The sequence below is a fragment of the Protopterus annectens genome, chromosome 10.part0 (genome assembly GCF_019279795.1).
Source record: "Protopterus annectens isolate FY-2018-M chromosome 10.part0, PAN1.0, whole genome shotgun sequence".
In the NCBI taxonomy this organism is placed as follows: Eukaryota; Metazoa; Chordata; order Ceratodontiformes; family Protopteridae; genus Protopterus; species Protopterus annectens.
The window spans coordinates 866,152,145-866,171,392 of record NC_056744.1 but is presented as its reverse complement, the minus strand read 5'-3'; the positions used below and the strand labels follow the sequence as shown (position 1 = coordinate 866,171,392).

At 44.4% G+C, this 19,248-nt stretch overlaps 1 protein-coding gene across 1 annotated transcript in view; it reads right to left on the bottom strand.

Annotated features, from left to right (window-relative positions):
• Positions 1–19,248, bottom strand: part of LOC122814217 (bromodomain testis-specific protein-like) — a 968,108-nt gene that overhangs the window by 806,768 nt on the left and 142,092 nt on the right. The window contains exon 2 of the mRNA XM_044086818.1: positions 10,228–10,289. Within this exon, the coding sequence (XP_043942753.1) occupies positions 10,228–10,289 (62 nt within the window). The remainder of the gene's footprint in view (positions 1–10,227; positions 10,290–19,248) is intronic.

The window sequence follows — 19,248 nt, the reverse complement described above, 5'->3', positions numbered from 1 at the left end:
TAGTGCTGGGGTGCTCTCTGGAGCCTTGAACCAGGTTTCTGTCACTGCACAGATATCGATGTTCTCCATACTGAGGAGAGCTTGAGTGCATGCATCTTGAGGTTAAGACTTCTGGCGTTTAGCAGCATTACCCTTAGTTTCTTGTTCCTTGTGCTGTCTATGGGGGTGGGTTTGACTTTTGAGCCTTGCCTAAAAAGGCACTATGGGGGTGGCAAGAGCCTTTGCCAATATCCGAAAGCCCAGTGGTGACAGGTGCAAGCCGTCCCTAGCGAAGCAACGTGGCTTGTCGAGCATGTCATCCCAGGCTGACAGACACTGGATCCCCTTTGAATGACACCAAAATTTTAGCCAATTGTTAAAATCGATCATTTTGTCTTTGTACTGTGGCATCATTCTAGGTGAGGGTAAGATGCTGCTCAAGGTCAGGGTCATAACCAGCCTGGGCTACATGATCAGAGAGCTCCTCTATGTCTCTTTTCATGTAGTCCAGGGAGGTACGTCTCAGGTCATTCACACCAGCATGTACAATGACTGAGTCATATTTGTATTTGCTTTGGAGTGACCTGAGTGCTTGCGTTATGTGGCGGATCCTAGCGCCCGACAGGCAGCTCACTGTGACCTTCTCTTTATTCAGCCTGGTGAGCAGGACGTCAGTGTGTCTGACAATAGAGTCACCTATAACAAGAGTATCAGGTGTGTTATTCAGCCTTAAGGGCTGTGGCTGCTTGGCACACTGACTTTGTGGGTTATGTGTTGTGTGTGTTTTGTTTTGAGGTAGCGTTTGCTTGGATGTCTGCTTTGGAGGTCTCTGTTGCTTAGGTAGATTTTTATTTAGAGCCTCCGAGTATGTTTTGTGTATTTATGTGTTTGGTTCGCTGATGTGGTGGGACTATGTGATACTGGAATTGTGTTGTGTGAGGTTACCTTCTCCTCCTGACTGGTTACACCAGTTTTGAGATGAGAGAGCTCAGCCTCCAGTTTGGCTAAATAGTTGCATCTCTCACATATATTTGAACCTGTTTGGAGGAGGAGAGGGTTGTCCGTCTACATGAGACAGTTGTAACATTGCCTCAAAATTCCCAGATTCACCAGCTGGACTGGAGAGGAAACCATTGACTGACCTTTGGACATGCTAGAGTAATAGGGAAACTGAATTTAAGATGGACCAATGGAGGACAGGGTAATCGTAGAGAGTATAAGAGTAAGTAGTGCTTATGGTTTAATAGTGCTAACTTGTAGGATTACTTAATTGGACCAGTGAAGGGCCTTAGAATGAGAATATGGTGTTTAAATTGAGAGATAGAGCAGTTCTAAGGGAAAAGGTGAAGAGCAGACTTTGTGGAGCCAGGAATAGTTTAAACCCAATTAGGCGGCACTGCCCGTTGTTGCGCTATGCTCAAAAACGCGCAAAAGAGGGTTTTAAGAGAGGAAGATGAAGGAGTTTTGGAATTGACCCAGAATGGCCAATAAAACTACAGTTTCAAGTCAGTAACCACTCCCACAAGGGTAGACAGGCTGCTCAATGTTTTTCACTGCCACTGATCAACAGAGAGACTTTCCTTTAGCCCAAGCAAAAAATGGCCTCACAGAAACTTACAAACAGTTCAAGAACAGCAAGCCTGTAAATGAACTTAAATCTCAGAAAAGTGGGAAAAAAGCAAGATTTTTTTTTTGTTTTTTCAGAGATAGCAGAGGTTAACAAGTATCAGCAAGTTATAACAGTGCAGTAAATGACCCCACACAAGAGTGCTAGGCCAAAGACAGATAAAATGCAAGTTTTGAGAAAAAAACGATTTTAAAAATAAGTGCAAACAGGAAATTCAGTAAACAGCTCTAGGTTGTGCTCTAAATACAGTTACTAATGCAGAAATCAAATTTAACAAGCCAGAAAATGCTCAAAATACAGTTGCTCTTTCCCAGGGAAAATAAGCAACAAAAGACAGTGAAAATTTAAAGTGTTTAAAAGTTCCTTTTTTGCACCAAAACACAATAAAAAACACTTTAAAACACATGCTGCCCCCAAAAGTAATACAAGCACAAGTTCTCCACAGAAACATATTTCTTAAATGCTTTTATCAGCTTTTAAACTAACAGGAAAAAAGAGCGCTCTCATTTAAAAGTACAATACAGTTTCGTTGTGGTCCATTAAAATGCAAACTCCTAGTTTTAAAAAGACTTTCTTGAGGAGGAAGATAGTAATAAAACAACAGCTATAACCGAATGGAAGTTTTTTTTTTTTTTTTTTTTTACCCCAAAGGGAACTTATCTGCCCAGCAAAGGAAAAGCACAAACTGACTGTAGATCTACAAAGGCCTCACAGGAGCATATTATTTGGTGGCAGTAAAGCTCTGAAAGGCTTGGTACCCATCTCAAGCTGCCTGCCTGACAGTTTGGATGCATGGAAAAGTGCCACATCTTTGGAAGCTGGCCAGCTGTTATATAACCCATGCAGCCAAGGCTACTGCAGCAGTGATCAATATGATGAACATTACCAGAATATGCCATAACAGATTTATACATATCATGCAAGCAGTATTCACTTCCTGACAGTTCTTGGTTGAGAGAAAAAAACAGTAATTTCACTGTTGAAATAATTACCATCCATTGACAAGAACTACATCTGACATAGCATGGAAGACCGTTCATTAAACAAGAAGAAAGTCGGCCTTACCAATGCCTAACAGTGCCTTAATGTAGTAGAGTACCACAGTGCCTAACAAAAGCACTAAGTTGTATCTCAGTGTATTGCAAGTTAGGTACGATAAGTGCCAGCCTTGCTACTTGTTGACTGGATGCTAAATGCAGTTCTACTATGAAACCTCAATTGACTACATCCCAAGGAATGAAACTGGCAAGTAAAAATGCCCTAAACATCAAAAGGGCAAAACTTTTGACTGCAAGTATTTTTCAGAAGAAGGCATGCCCCACCCTGCGTACCCTGACATTATATATACCAACTCAACCGTCTTGAACCAGCGTGAAATCTCCCACAACAAAGGATTCACTACTGCAGCACACCTAGAAATCTCACTGGCAGTGATTTATTTTCTGAAAAAAGCAACGGACATTCCTCAGTAGCTTATACTTTCAGAAACTAAACACCAACCACTTGTTAATATACTGCTAAATGCATGTAATTTTTACCTACCTGATCTGCATACTGAAATGCAGAGAGAATGCATCATGGTTGACACTGCTAATCCTCCAAATCAAGCACCATAATACAAGGAAAACATGCTGGAAACATAACATCAGACATATTTAAAAGTATAAAAGCAATTTAAAGATGGCTCCATAGCACAGATGGATAAAGCCCTGACTGCAGAACTTTTAGTTATGTACTTACCATAACGATAGATGTATGTGATCCATATCACCTACATTCATAACTGATCGGCTCCGACTTGGCCGATACACTAGCACGAAGTCTGTCATTGGCTGGGCCAACCCCTTATCCCAGGATGCACCACGCCCAAACCGCCAGATCTTGTTTGCCTCACAACAACTCACCACATGTGCCAAACCGACTGCTCAACAGTGTTTCCTCCAGGTCCAACAGGTAGGGGGAAGGAGGGCGGGTACGTAAGAATGTAGGCGAGATGGATTACATACATCTATCCTTATGGTAAGTACATAACTAAAAGATGTAATGCGATCCTATCTTGCCTACATTCATAACTGATGGGACAGTGTCCCTAGCACCTAGATCCTGGGAGGCTCACTGGAAAACACTCCTGAGCACTGTGGAACCAAAGGACGCCCGATCCCTAGAGGCCACGTCCAGTTTGTAATGAGAAATAAATGTATGTGGAGAAGCCCAAGTGGCTGCTGCACATATCTCATCCACAGAGAGTCTGGCGTGGAAGGCCACTGAAGTTGCCATAGCCCTAGTAGAATGTGCTCTAACTGGAAATGGAAGGTCCCTTCCTGTTGATGCATAAATAAATGAAACACAATCCCTAATCCACCTAGCGATAGTAGTCTTAGTTACCGTTTTGCCAATCCTGTTATCCGCAAAGGCCACAAACAACTGGTCTGATTTCCTCTGCTGCTGTGTCCTATCCAAGTAAAACCTCAGTTGTCTATGCACATCCAAGTGATGAAGTCTGTATTCTGCCCTGTTGGAAAATTTTGGAAAGAAAACTGGTAGCTCTATAGATTGCTGCAGACAAAGAGCAGAAGAAACCTTCAGAAGAAATGACGGGTTTAGTCTTAGAGATACTCTATGCTTGTGAAAGATCAGATGAGGCGGCTTGACAGAAAGGGCTTGAAACTCCAAAACCCTTCTGGCTGAAGTAATAGCTACCAAGAAGGCAGTCTTTCAAGATAAGAACTTTTGCTCACAAGCGGCCGCCGGCTCGAAGGGATGAGACGTCAAGGCTCCTAAAACTACATTCAAATCCCATGGCAAAACAGGTTGCGACACCGGGGGGCGAAGCAACCAAGCTCCCTTGAGAAAGGCCTTACACAACTTATGACTCATGAGTGAAGGCTCAAAGGCAACATGATAATTAGAAATCGCTGCCAATTGGACTTTAAGCGTGGAGACAGCGGAACCCTGTCTAAAAAGAGTTGTCAAAAAATCTAATACTGCCGACACTGGAGCTGTCAGAGGGTCAAGGTTGTGCCGCTGGGCCCAAATGGCAAACCTTTTCCATTTATTAGAATATATCTCCTTAGTGGAAGCTCTGTGAGAAGACAGAATCCGGACCACCTCAGGCAAAAGGATATGCTGTCTGACTAAGGTCAGAAGTGGAGCAGCCAAGCCACTAGCTTGAGAGTTCGCAGTGATGGATGGGCCTGACCCGACTGAAGAGTCAGGAGGTCTGGAACTGGGTTCAGAATCCAAGGATCCTTCACTGCATACTTCCAAAGGAAGGGAAACCAAACTTGGCGGGGCCAGTGTGGTGCAATCAAAATCATGCTGTTTCCCAAGCAGATCCCCTTCTGAATCGCCTTTGGCAGTAGAGGGACCGGAGGGAAGGTGTAGAGCAGACCGGAGGGCCAATTGTGGACTAGAGCGTCCCTGGGTGACTCCCCCTGGGGGGGGGGAATCAGGGAGAAGAAATTGCTGCACTTCGCATTCCAGGGGCTGGCGAAAAGGTCGCAGCAGGGGAACCCCCACTCAGAGAAGATCTGAGCCGCTACTTGGTTGTTCAGGGGCCACTCGTGAGGCATCAGAATAACTCTGCTCAGCCTGTCTGCTATCACATTGGACTTCCCCGGAATGTGCGTTGCTACTAGAAATCTCTGGGAAGCGATCGCCCAGTTCCACACTCTCATGGCTTCTCTGCAAAGAGGATAAGACCTGGTTCCTCCCTGCTTGTTCAGGTACCATACTACCGCCATATTGTCTGAGAAGATTGTGATGGTACCCTTGGGAAGAGAGCTGTGAAGTGCCTGCAATGCTAGAAGCACTGCCCTCATTTCCAGAACATTGATATGCAAGTGGGTTTCGTGATCTTGCCACGTGCCTTGAACCATCCTGCCCAGATAATGCCCCCCCAACCCTATCTGGGAGGAGTCCGTGATCACTGTGGCAATGGGGGAAGGGGGGCAGAAGAGTCTCCCCTGGTTCAGGTTGGAGGAAAGGAGCCACCAACGAAGATTTCGCCGGCACGTTTCTGTGATGAGAATCGGGTAGGATAATGGCAGATCTTGGTATGACCACTGAGTCGACAGGAGCCATTGAAGAATTAGCATGTGCAATCTTGCCAGAGGGACCAGAAGAATGGCGGCCGCCATCGACCCCAAAAGTTGAAGGACCATCCTGGCTGGGGCTTTCCTTCAGGGTAGTATGGCTAGGACTTGGTCCTGTAGTATCTTTATCCTCTCTGTTGGAAGGAATGCTCGCATCTCTACAGAGTCTAGCTCTGCGCCTATAAAGGCAGCACGCTGTGATGGCAGCAATACAGACTTTTCCCAGTTGAATGTAATTCCTAATAGATGTCCCAACTCGATGGTAGTACTCACGGCTTGAGTAAGAAGATGCCTGGTGGGGGCGGTGAGGAGCTAGTCATCTAGATACGAAAACACCTGGAATCCCAGACGTCTCAGGTGAGCCGTCACCACTGCCAGACATTTAGTAAACACCCTGGGGGCTGTGGTGAGACCAAAGGGCAGGGCCCGGAACTGGAAGTGACTGGCTCCTAGGTGGAAGCCCTGTTTATCTTGATGTGATAATAGGCGTCCTTGAGATCGATGGAGCACATCCATACTCCTTTCTCCAGCAATGGGAAAATGGATTGCAACGTGACCATCCGAAACTTGGACTTCTTTATGAAGCGGTTTAGGTGGCTGAGATCCAGAATGGGTCTCACGTCCCCTGTTCTTTTCGGCACCAAAAATAACCTTGAGTAAGTTCCTAATCCGGTCTGGTCTGCGGGGACTGGCTGGATGACTCCTTTTCCGAGTAGCTTTGCAACCTCTATGGCTGCTTGATCCCGTTGACTGGGTGGCACGTCCGGGATTTTCCTTGACGGCGGAGGGGGATGGATAAAGGGGATGGTGTAACCTCCGGCGATGATATGGAGCACCCACTGATCCTGAGTGATGGAACCCCAGGCCCTTGGATGCGTCGAGAATCGACCCCCAACTGGCTCCAGAGACGGACAGTCGGGCAGTCCCTCAGGGATGCTGAAAGGAGGAACCACGAAAAGATTTGCAGTCTCCTGAGTTGCGGGGGCCTCCGCCGCCTCTAGGGCGACGTCTTCCAGAATAATCCCCCCCCCCGCCTCTGGAAGGGGGGTCACTCTGATGGGCAGGGAAAGACTTTTGGGACTTTCTGAACCACATCTTTCCTCCCCTCTGAGCCTTGGGATAAGGTCTAGAGGGAAGCGAAAAACGGGCCCCAACGTCAGACAAAGTCTTACCCTCCTGCTCACATCTAGTGAGTGTCTTTCACCTTGGGTTCAAAGAGAGAGGAACCATCGAATGGAGCGTCGGTGAAGAAAGACTTGAACGCCTCCGCAAAGTGACACAAGTGCATCCAGGCTTGCCTCCTAAAGGCTACGCCCGAACTCGCTGCCCTACCCGCCCCTTCGGCTGCATACGATATGAGCCTCATGGATGAGTTAACAATCGATGAAAGGGTAGACAGCTGGGCGTTGACAGACTGCATCAACGCCTCAGGCACGTTACCCGACAGGGTATCTCCCAACTCCTTTATGAGATCCCTTTGGAGCCTTGTAAAGTGACAAATAATTCAGCGACCGCAGAGTAAAGGTCGCTGAAGTCAGGGTACGCTTCCCATACCTATCCATGCTCCTGGACTCCTTGTTAGGAGGATGGATAGACTTAGATGCCTCCGCCACATCCTGCTGGGTGGCAGACGCCACCACCATAGCATCAACCGGAACTCCCTTGGTTAGAAACTCCTTGCCAGGGGGTGCAGATAAAAACTTGTTGGGGCGAGAAGGAACTGGCTCCACAGAATCAGGGTGTTCCCACACCCTTCGACAAATAAGGTCCAGTAACTCAATGAAGGGTGGAGACACCCAGGAGGCGGAGGGTTGGGCTCCGAAGGCCTTGAGGAAGACTGACTCCTCCGTGGACGGGGTTTTGGATGGCCAGTCGCCCTCTGTCTCAAGATCTCCAGGATATCGGAGAATGAGACATCATCAGAGGATGACTTAGAGGACCCTTCCACATCATCAAGGTCGGTGTCCGAGGTGACAGACTCATCTGGGGAGTCTATGTGCTTCCTCTTGCACAATTTTGTTCCTGGGGGGCTCTTCAGGCACGAACTCTGAAGGCTCCTCGGAAAACAGGAGACCACACAAGGAGGAATCCTCAGGCCTAGGAGCCGCACTGTCCGAAGACAGGGAGACACCAGAAGCTCTAGTCGCCATGTCTAGGGAAGGAGTCGCAGATTCAGGTGAAGTCACTAGAGACTTGGCCAGCGTGCTCCTCATAGCCTCCAAGGCGGGCCCACAAGAATCTGAGGAGAGGCCAGTCTCAGAGACCATGACCTGTGTCGGGGTTCCCCTAGCCGAGGCGCCAAGAGGGAGACTAGGGGCCGAAACCAGAAGCCCCAACGAATCCCCTTCAGGCTTGGCTGAGGACACCCGAGAACCGAAACCTCTGGAAGGCACAGAGAGGGTTGGAGCTGAAGTCAGTGCCGATAGACTAGCAGTGGGTCTCAGAACCGGCTCAAGGACTTCACCCAACTCTACGAACTTTGACTCCGATGACACCAAGGTTGTCAGAGGAGGAAGAAACGGTATCAAAAGGGCCGTCTCCGGGGCCGACTGGGCCAGAGCTGAAAATAATTTGGATAAGACAGGTGACTGGAGGAGCCTCTGGACCACCCTATCTACATCCGAATCTGAAAGTCTGGAGGACCTGGAGGAAACAGAAGGGGGCCGAGAAACTTTTTCTATCGGCTCCGAGACAAAGCTAGGAGGCTGGCTCCAAATCGGCTCCAAAAGGATCGGAGCCGAAGCAGACTCGACCAGAATAGAGACCCCTTTCGGCGCCGACGGTTCAGGAGCCAACGAAACCGACCCCAGAGCAGAAACACTCTCCTGCAGCTCCGAGACCAATGGAGCCGAAGGAGGAGACCAAATTTAGATCCTCTATCCTGCGGCTCCGAAATCAGTTGAACCGAGGAAGGGGACAGAGTACCTGATCTCTCATCCTGAGACTCCAAAACCAGTGGAGCCGAGCTCCAAATCGGCTCCAAAAGGATCGGAGCCGAAGCAGACTCGACCAGAATAGAGACCCTTCGGGTTCTTCAGGAGCCGACCCCAGAGCAGAAACACTCTCCTGCAGCTCCGAGACCAATGGAGCCGAGGAAGGAGACCCAGATTTAGATCCTCTATCCTGCGGCTCCGAGGCCAGTGGAGCCGAGGAAGGGGACACAGATTTAGCTTTTTTTGCAGGCGGCTCCGACGGACTTGTTGGAACCGAAGACGACTTTTGCTTCGATTTTGAGGAGGGAGAAGAAGCCAAAGCTTCCTCGAAGGCTGGCTTTATCAAACCCTTCAGGATCAGCTTATTTTTTCTCTCATGTAGGACACGAGAGGAGAAGGCATGGCAAACACTGCAAGATTCTTGCAAGTTTAGCCCCTAGACAACACAGATGGCGTGGCCATCTGTCAATGACATCTTGTAATTGCATTTTGAACATTTTTTAAAGCCCGATGGCTTATGTTCCTTTTCTTTGCCAGACATACCAACTGTAACTCGCTCAACACACAGGAGGGAAGGGGGGGAAGAGCTCTAACTTAAACGCTCGACAAGAGATAGGGCAAAGATCCTCTAACTCAAACGGGCCTAGCCCGCCAAACAGAAGGAATTACCACAACAATCCAAAAAGACAAACACAGTCAATCACAATGGAACTAACAACAAGATAGCTATTAAAATAGCTGTTTGAGTATAAACTTTAAAGCTAACTGCCAAAAAAGTGACCAAAAGGCCAAAAAGAAGGGTACTTAGCCACAGCCAAGTCGAGACCACGTCGTTACTCTAGGAGCGGCAAACGAGATTTGGGGGTTTGGGCATGGTGCATCCTGGGATAAGGGGTTGGCCCAGCTAATGAGAGACTTCATGCTAGTGTATCGGCCGAGTTGGAGCCGATTCTCGGCTTCGAGCCCATCAGTTATGAATGTAGGTGAGATAGGATCGCATTACATCCAGCATTCCAGGTTTGGCTAATGGCCTGGAAACTGAAAGCAGAAATGGGAATGAGCAGCTGAGGTTAGCTTGCCCATCCCAAGAGAGGGACTCTACTCAAGTTCCAATGGATCACCACTGTGGGAAGGCCTCAAAATGAGCTCTCCAGTGTACAGCGGATAAGGTGTTTGAGCTTAACTAAACAGTGCACGCACTACATCCAAATACTACAGGTATGTGCAGTACTTTATAAACCCAGCAACTCAGTATAGTGAGGCACTGCATTATGCCTGCAAAATGATACTGGCAAGGCTGTTGGAAGTGTCAGTCTCTCGACATACCAGCAGGATGATGGCTAATGCCCCTAGTTAATAATCTCTCTCGCTCGCTTCTGGCGTAGTGGGGCACAGAACTGGTTTCAATACCAGCAGTGTGAAGGAATTAGTGGGCCAACTATGATAAGGCTTCATGACGGGGAGGATGATGGAAACAAAAAAAACATTAAAAATATAATGATTTATATTATTCAGTAGTATGATCAGCCACTAAACAAAGAACTGCTGTCTATTATCAAAGTCAACATTCAAATGAGTGAACATAAACATTTACCTTAGCATGTACTTTAGAATCATGACTCCTCTGGTTAAATGTTTTCACTTCTAACTTCATGCCTAAAAAAGTAAACAAAAAAATCAACCTACTTTATGTTTTGAAAAATAAAGCATTTTTATATCACTTTCTGATACTCAAGTATTTTGTCTTTGTAAAAGGAAATCGGCTAAAACCAAATAATGCAACCCCCCACAAGTAACGTGTGTTAACAAAAAAAAATTTCTGGTACAACTATTTGGTTAAAATATTTAACGACAATGGCATAACCTTATGGACATCACCGTGTGTGTGTGTGTGTGTGTGTGTGTGTGCGCGCGCGCATTATAATAAATTTTAAATATTTAAGTAACTGTTAAAAGACATAATACAACCAAGCATCTTCAAAGAATTTGGCTTTTTAACACCATATTTATAAATTTGGAAAATCAATAGTCCACCCACACCAAATTTGTGCAAAGCACAGGTATACAACCAAAGTGAATAACACCAACTTTATTATTCTAACTCTGAGGTTGCTGCTACCCTTGAGTCTTACTCAAGTCCCCCTCCTCCATGCAATACTCATGCACTTTTGCACTGAAATTTTTAATTAACTACATTTATTTATTTACCTTTTGTTTAACCAGGATAGTCCAGCTCAGTCAAATAGCTCCTTTTCACTGGAGTCCCAAAGAGAAAAGCTTCACAGTGAAGTATAATACTTAAGAATACAGACAAACACACAAACAGCATAAAAGTATATACCATACAACAACAGTTCAGTAATGGAACAAGATTACTAATAACAAAGTATCACAAAACAGTAAAGCATACGAACACTAGAAAAAAACAAAATAAATATATTTGAATCATTTATGCTGACGTGCTTCAATTAGAGATATTGGTGTTCAAAGATAACTAGGGCGGCCGTGGTGGTACAGCGGTTAGCATTGCTGCCTCACAGCAAGAGGTTCTCTGGTTCGATCCTCGGCTGGGGTGCCTTCTGTGCGGAGTCTGCATGTCCTCCCCCTGGTGGAGTGGGTTTCCTCCAGGTGCTCCGGTTTCCTCCTACATCCCAAGAACATGCTGTAGGTGGACTGGACACACTAAATTGGCCCTAGGCGTGTGTGTGTGTGTGTGTGTGTGTGTGTGTGTATGTGCCTTCTGTGGAAGATTGGGCGCCGGGCTGGCAACTCAACACTGTAAATCTCCACTGCCAATCATGAGCGGACAAGGTAATCCGCTGTGGCAACCCCTATCTGGGAAAAGCCGAAAGAAAGTGTTCAAAGATAACTGTGAAGGGGAGTTTTTTCAGAGGAAAAGAATGCTGTAGTTATAAGGTATTGTAATTTTTTACAGGATAGTGGATACAGTGTAAAATTTTCAAGTGGAGAGAGTTAGACACATGGATGTTGATAGTGGTGAGATGTCAAGGGTGGGGATTTGTAAGTTTTTATACAACAGTCAGTTAGCTAACTGGTATTATAAAACTGAAGCTACGAGACTTTTTATATGGCAAGTGGTGGCTAGAAAAAGAGTGCATTACACCATACTTGGGCAGACTCGACATTTTGCTATGTAATGTTTTAACCAAGTTACAATTTTTGTAGTAGTTACAGTTCTAATGTCAGAGGGGACAGTATTCCATTTTGTAGCTTTAGTGACAGAGTAGAGCGAGTCTGCAGGGATTATTTGATATGCTAGAGAACACTTGGTTTTTATTACTTGATTTCAACAGTATTGCTGGGTTGTATCTTTATAAAGGACTTTTTAGGGATGAGCATTTTCTGGCTTATTTAGAAAAGTTGGGATGTGTATTAATTGGGATAGTTCTATTACATTTTGAAGCTCTAGCCAAACAATTTTTTTAGTGCCTGACAAAGGTGAAAAATATGAGGTACGTTAGCTGCAAGTCTAGCATTTTTATTAATTATAAAAAATTTTTAATTTGTTAGTCTTTTAGAAATTTGTTCAAATGTAGGCGGTATATAGTAGGTATGGGAGAAGAAATGCAAGCACAATGGCTGTTAAGACATGCTGCATAGTTTTAATTTATACAGCATGCCCATTTTCTGGTTAGTTTTACTGCTACCACAGCCTATATACTTACCAACTTAAGTCTACTCTCCATGATTGCATCCGGTAATTTAGTATACTCTCTTCTTCCTGCATTTACATGGTTAAGTTACTTAACAGACAAATTGTTTTTGTACAAATATTACTAAATATATACATATATGGGTGCCTATCACTGTATCAAGGAACAAAGCATTCAAACATGTTTTCGGGTGCGGAAATAGCACGAGTGCACTCTCAGGGTCATATAGTTTGAAAGTAGAAAGCTCGAAAAGTATCATTTATGGTAAAGTGGGATTGGGGTTAGGGAGAGTTAAGGGGGCATGTGGTGTGTCTGTGCCCAAATGTTTTGGCGTGTTTTAGTGTGTGTGTTAGATGGCAATTTTTAGTAGTGTGCTGCTGAGTGTTTTGGAGTGAGTGAGTGATGGTTAGGGGGAAAATTTAAATGTGTGTGTGTTATTTGAGTCTAACTGTCTGAATGTCTAAGATTCATACATATTACAAGGCTACTAACCATTTACACCTTGCCAGTACCCTCCTGTCAGGCGTCACTGCCTTTCTACTGTCAATCCTGGAGTACATTTATGGATACACTTCCAGTCATCTAGATTATGTTTGAAGGTAGATAGTGGTTCACACTGTTTAGTATGCAAGGGAAGTTTATTCCAGAGGACTGGGATGCAATGGGTTATAAACATGTACTTCCAGTATATGAACCTTCCTTCTCTATGTGGCAATGGTTAGCACACGAGTAAGGTGGGAGCGTGGGAGGGGGGTGAAGTCCTCCTGTCTACCTCTCTCATGTGTGTTAACTCTAACCCTGCTTATAACCTTAACCCTGTACATTAACTTACAAAAACTCATTTTCCTAACAGTATCACTATTTAGACAAATTTGGTCTGAAGTTATTGTCAAGTTTAGAGTTAAGCGATCAGAAAAGAAAAAAAAATGAAAAATTAAATTTATGTACTCACCATAAAAATAGATCTGTGTTGACTGTCAGGTTCAACCTGTGGGACTTAGGATCTGACTTGTATCAGATACTGGCCAGTTCAAAAGCCTTTATCCCATTTTGGCTCCACATCCCTTACCAATAACTCCCCATTCCTCCATGAACTCCCCAGACTGAGTTTGCCCCATGAGTCAAAATATGAGGAAACAACATATCCAACTGATCCACATATCCATCGCAAACTCTAGGAAAACACCCAGGGGAAATGTGAGACTCTAGAAGAGTTGAATGAAGATCATCCACTATCTGGTCATCACAGAAGTTAAGACTCACCAAATTAACAATAAGGTCGAGAGGGGGGGGGGGGGTTTGAACTAGATGTAGACAGACAACATGGCCCTGTCCTTATGGTGAGTACATAACGTTTGTATTCAGTGTTGTCTGCTCTGTCTGGATTCAACCTGTGGGACAAAGTCGCCAGCCATGACAATTCCTCTGGAGGAACTAAGGAAGGATATGCTACAATTAAGCAAGAACCAAAACCAAAGTGGCAGACTACAAACATACTATACAATGAACCAGTCAGGCAGAAAAAATGAATTTATTACCACAGTTAAAAAACAACAAAACTAAGCACTTTTGTCTGCTTATAACCATAGACTTCTTCAAAGCAAAGTTCAAATTCATTAAAACAAATGTTGCTTATATAATAGCAATTAACGTTATTGTATTGGTTGGGTAGGAACACATGATGTTAACTGCTATTATATAAGCAACATTTGTTTTAATGGATTTGAACTCTGAAGTTGTCTATGGTTATAAGCAGATGAACGCTTAATTTTGTTGTTTTAATTGTGGTAATAAATTCATTTTTTTCTATCTGACTGGTTTGTTGTATAGTATTTTTAAGGAAGGATGTGCCATAACACAGTAGAACCAAAAGAAGCCCTGGATTTGGAGAGAATGTCCAGCTTATAATGAGACACAAAAGTGTGGTGGCCCAGCCAATTAGTAGTAGCAGAAATATAATTCATTTACACTCTAGAAAGTAAAGCTGTAGAAGTAGCTAAAGCCCTAGGTTCAATGACCTTTGGCTTATGTAGAAGAGTCTGGCCTTTCAAAGAATATGCAAACAAAATACAGTCTGACGGCCACTTGGATAAAGTTTCGTTAGACACAGGAGAACCCAGCCTGGATTTTGAAAAGGAGACAAAAAAACAGCTAGATTTCCTGAAAGAATTGGTACGGTCAAGATAAAATCTTAGTTGCTTATGCATACCCAAACAATGCAAAAGATATTCGCCTTTGTTGGGAAAAAAATGGGGAAAAACACTGGAAGATGAATGGAATGGTTAAGATTATTCTTGGAAGCTACCTTAGGTAAAAATGAAAGGTTCATACAAGAAGAAACACTATTCCTTATAGAACATTAAGTGGGGGAACAATCAAGTACTTGCAACTCTGAAACCCTTCTGGTGGAGGTAATCACAAAAAACAAAGTTTTCCAAGACAACAGTTTGAAATCCGAGGTAGCATAAGGTTCAAAAAGACAGGTAGAACCTGAAAAATGAAAGGGAGATCCCAGGGAAGGTCTGGATCCCATTATAGAGGACAAAGAACAGTAGCTTTGAGAAAAGCCTTGGAAATTTTGAGAGAACCCAAGGGCATATATCTACTGAGCTAAAAGGTTACAAATGGCCACTAACTCTACTTTAATACTAGAAAAGCTACAGCCTGAGCCGAACAACTCAGCCAGAAAATCCAAGACCGACTCCAAGGGGGCAGGTACCCGAGCTTTTGTCCCCAAAACAAATCTTTTCCATTTACTGGTATATACTTTTCTAGTGGATTATCTCCGAGATGAGGACAATATATGAACAACTGCCTGCAAAGGCTTGGGATTGTCAAGGGAACTGGAGGAACCATGCAGTCAACTTAAGGGATTAAAAACTTGTGGTGATGGGGGATCTGACTGGTTGGATGAGAGAAGATATCCGGAACAGGATCCCACATCTAAGGGGGGGGGGGTGGTATTTCATAAGAGGCCAAAGGAAGGGAAATCACTACTGGTGAGGCCTAAAAGGGGCAATGAGGATCACTGAAGCTTTGCAACTTGATGCTTTCTGTGGAAACTTTACTATCAGGGGAACTGGGGGATAAGCATAAAGGAAACCCAGGGGCCTAACAAACATCAGAGGGTGCCTGTCCAAGATTGGGAACAATAGCATAATATCTGTCAGACTTGGTGTTGAATGGAGACACAAACCGATCATAACACGGAGTGCCCTAGTGCTGAAAAATCCAAATTGCCACTGTCAGATTTAAGGATCACTTGTGAGGCAATAAAATGCTTCTGCTGAGGCTGCTGGCCAGAATTTTGGACTTCTCTGGCACATGCATTGCAATCAGCACCCACTAAGAGGAGATCACCCACACCCAAACCTTCATGGCCTTCCTACAAAGACAGTATGTATGTGTTCTTCCCTGCTTGCTGAGATACCAAACGAGTGACATGTTGTCCATCTGAATCACAATCACATATCTAGCTAGAGCATCCTGAAAAGCCTGCAATGTTAGGAGGATCATCCTCATCTCCAGAATGTTGATGTGAATGCAAGCCTCTGCGGAAGACCAGGAACCTTCAAAATGCACCTCCTACCCGAGGATGGAGGCATCTGTGGTGATGGTGACTGTGGCCGAAGGAGAAGGAATTACAGTCTTCCTTGTATTATTAATGGAGACTGTAACCATTACTGAATCTGCTTGTGATTAGCTTACATCATCCTTATTGGGAAACCAATGGATGCATTAGGAGGAACCACTAAACAACCATTACCCACTGCAGGACCCTCGTGTGATATCTGGCTACAAGGATGCTGCCATACGACTCAGAAGCCTTAGAAATGTGTGAACCAGAGTTTTGGGAATTACAAGCATCGACAGGGCTTGAGTTTGAAGACTGGAAACTTTGGAGCTGGGAAGCCTGGTAATTTGACAGAGAATAGCTCTGCATAATTGCAGCAATAAATCTCTGGCCAAGATCAACAATGTCTTTGTGGGAGTGGTGAGGAGCCAATCTTACAGGTACAGGAAGACCTGAATTCCCTGCAGCCAGAGCCAGGCTACAACCACTGCCATGCTCTTGGTAAACATCCAAGGGGCTTTGGTGAGACCAAATGGCAGGGTCCTGAACTGAGACTGGTTCCTAGCCAGAAGTCAAGGAACTTCTAGGAACACCAATCTATCTTCATGTGATGGTAGTCATCCTTGAGGTCTATTGAGCACATCCAACCATCCTTCCACAGAAGACGCAATATGGACTGTGCCATGACCATCTGGAGCCTGATGCTTTTGACAAATTGGTTTAATTTGCTTAAATGCATGACTGGGCTGAGGTCCTTTGTTTTCTTTAGTACTACAAAGAATTTGGAATAGATCACGGGTTCTATCTGGTGTGGTGGGACGTCTTGAAAAATTCAATTTGTGAGCAGCTTTTGGATCTATGCATAAAGCCTCTGATGGGGTGAGAAGTCTGGGAGATAGTCTGGAACTTCTATAAAGGGAATAAAATAACCCAAGTGTCTGAGGTGATGGCCTCCCAAGCTTTTGGGTGGAAAGCTAGATGACCCTTGACTGTCTCCAAAGATGCGCAATTGGGCAACCCTTCAGGATCTCTGTAAGGGTCCACCAGAAAAACACCTCTGCCTCACAGGTGTCTTTTGTTACAATTCCCACCACCCTCAGGAGAGACCTTCCATTGGAGCATCCCAGGAAGGAACTGTAACTTCCTGAAGAAGAATCGCTTACCCCCTTTCTGATTCCTAGAGAAGGATCGCTGAGGGGTAGAAAAGTGAACTCAGACAGTGAACAACACCTTCCCCTCTTATTCTCTCCTTGTCAATGAGGTCTTAACCTTAGGTCCAATCATGGAGGACCTCTCAAAAGAGGCATTTATTATGGATGCTTTGAAGCAGTCCACAAAGTTACACAACTGCATTCAGGTGTGGCACCTCACCACAATCCCAGAACCTGCTGCTCTGGATGCTCCATTATTTATTTATTTATTTATTTTACATTTGTTAACCGGGAGAGTCTGACTGGATACATGTCCATTTTCAGCGGAGACCCGGGGAGAAAAGCTCCAGGTACAATACAGACATATGAACATTGTTAATGCAAAAAAGGAAGATAGTTGAGTTCTAAATACAATATAAAGATACATCACATCTTGGGGAAAAAAATAACAGCAGCATATAAAAAAAAAAACATAGGTCAGTTAAAAAGGTGAGGCGTCTTGTTAAAAAGCGGTTAAGGATAGTGAGGTAAGAGAAGGGTTAATGATAGTGGTTAATCAGGTTTGGAACAGGGACATTGCCAGAGAGTATTGAGATGGGGTTTAAGCTTTTTTTTGAATTGTAGGAGTGAAGGTTCTGAGGTGAGCATGGTCGGTAGGGAGTTCCACATTTTACCTACAAAGTTTGAGAATAGAGAATCCCCAGCAGAATTATTGGCTTTGGTAGTTTGAGCCAAGATCTTATTGGAGGAGTGTAAAGATTGCAGGTTAATATAGGGGTGAATGATGTTTTTCAGAGCTGGTGTTTTCTCTGGATGATACAGTATCTGGTGAGCCGTTTTGAGTTGGTTGAAATGGAGTTGGCTGGAAAACTCTAACCACCCTAGTTGCTTCAAGTTAGTGCAGTGGTGCGTTCTAAAGGTGGAATTTGTGGCAAATCTAGCTATGTGATTGTAACAAGAAGCAAGTTTGTTAAGGGTTGTCTTTTTTAGGTTTGTAAAAAGGGGGGAGGCATAGAAAAGAGTTGATAGTAGGTGTGTGCTGGCAATTGTAAATTTAGCGTGAGGAGTGAGAAAGTGTTTTAGTTTATAGAGAGCCAAGCTTTTTATTGACGGTTTTGATGGTTAGATTGAAATGGGTGTCAAATTTACGTGAGTTATCAATGGTAACACCTAATAGCTTTGTGTGAGCTTCTGGTGATATAGTAATTCCATTGGAGGATGTAATAGAGAAGGTGGGGGGAAGAGTCTTGTTAGTAGGTGAGAAAGTAAGTAGTTTTGTTTTGTTGGGGTTGAGAACTAGTTGACGACTTGAGAACCATTTTTCTATAAGGTTGAAGGTGTCTTGGGTTGAAGCAGTGAGGTCTGCCAGGTTGGAGGCAGTGCTGATAATAGTCGAATCATCTGCATATTGAATGCATGTGGCATGGGGGGTGATTGTGGGCAGGTCATTAACAAAGATGGTGAAGAGAAGAGGGCCAAGAATAGATCCTTGGGGAACTCCAAGTGTAACAGGTAGGCATGTGGATAATTTGTCCTGCCATAGGACAGCCTGTTGCCTATTGGACAGGTAGGATTGGAACCATTTCAGCGTGGAATTGCCGAGTGATAGTTTTTTTAATGTATGGAGGAGTTGAATGTGGTTCACCATATCAAAAGCCTTGGAGAGGTCTAAGAAAAGAGCAGATGATAGTTTATTACTGCTTCTGAAGTTATTGATGGTATTAGAAAAGGATAGTAGGGCTGATGTGGTACTGTGATTTGGCCTGAAGCCATGTTGGGAGTTGGCTAGAATTTTATTTTTGGTGAGGTGTTCCATCAGTTGTTTGTGGACACACTTTTCCATAATTTTGGCCAGGGGTGAGAGTATAGCTATAGGTCTGTAGTTGGTTAGCTCTAGTGAGCTACCACCTTTATGGAGAGGAATAATGTGGGACATTTTCCATATGGAGGGGATGAAGGCTTCTGACAAGGTATGGTTTATGATTATGGAGACGGGATAGGAAATGGCCTCAGCTGCTTTTTGCAGAAACTCAGCTGGGAGAAGGTCATCTGCTAGCTTAGTGGGTTTTAGGTTTTTAAGAAGAGGTGTTATAGAGGATATGGGTACTGGATCGAAGGTAAATAGATGATCTGATGTAGTTGTAGTATTCTGCTAGCATGGGTAGTGGAGTGGGCTGGTTGTCTGTTTGAATTGTGTGGCCAGGGATTGTATAGTT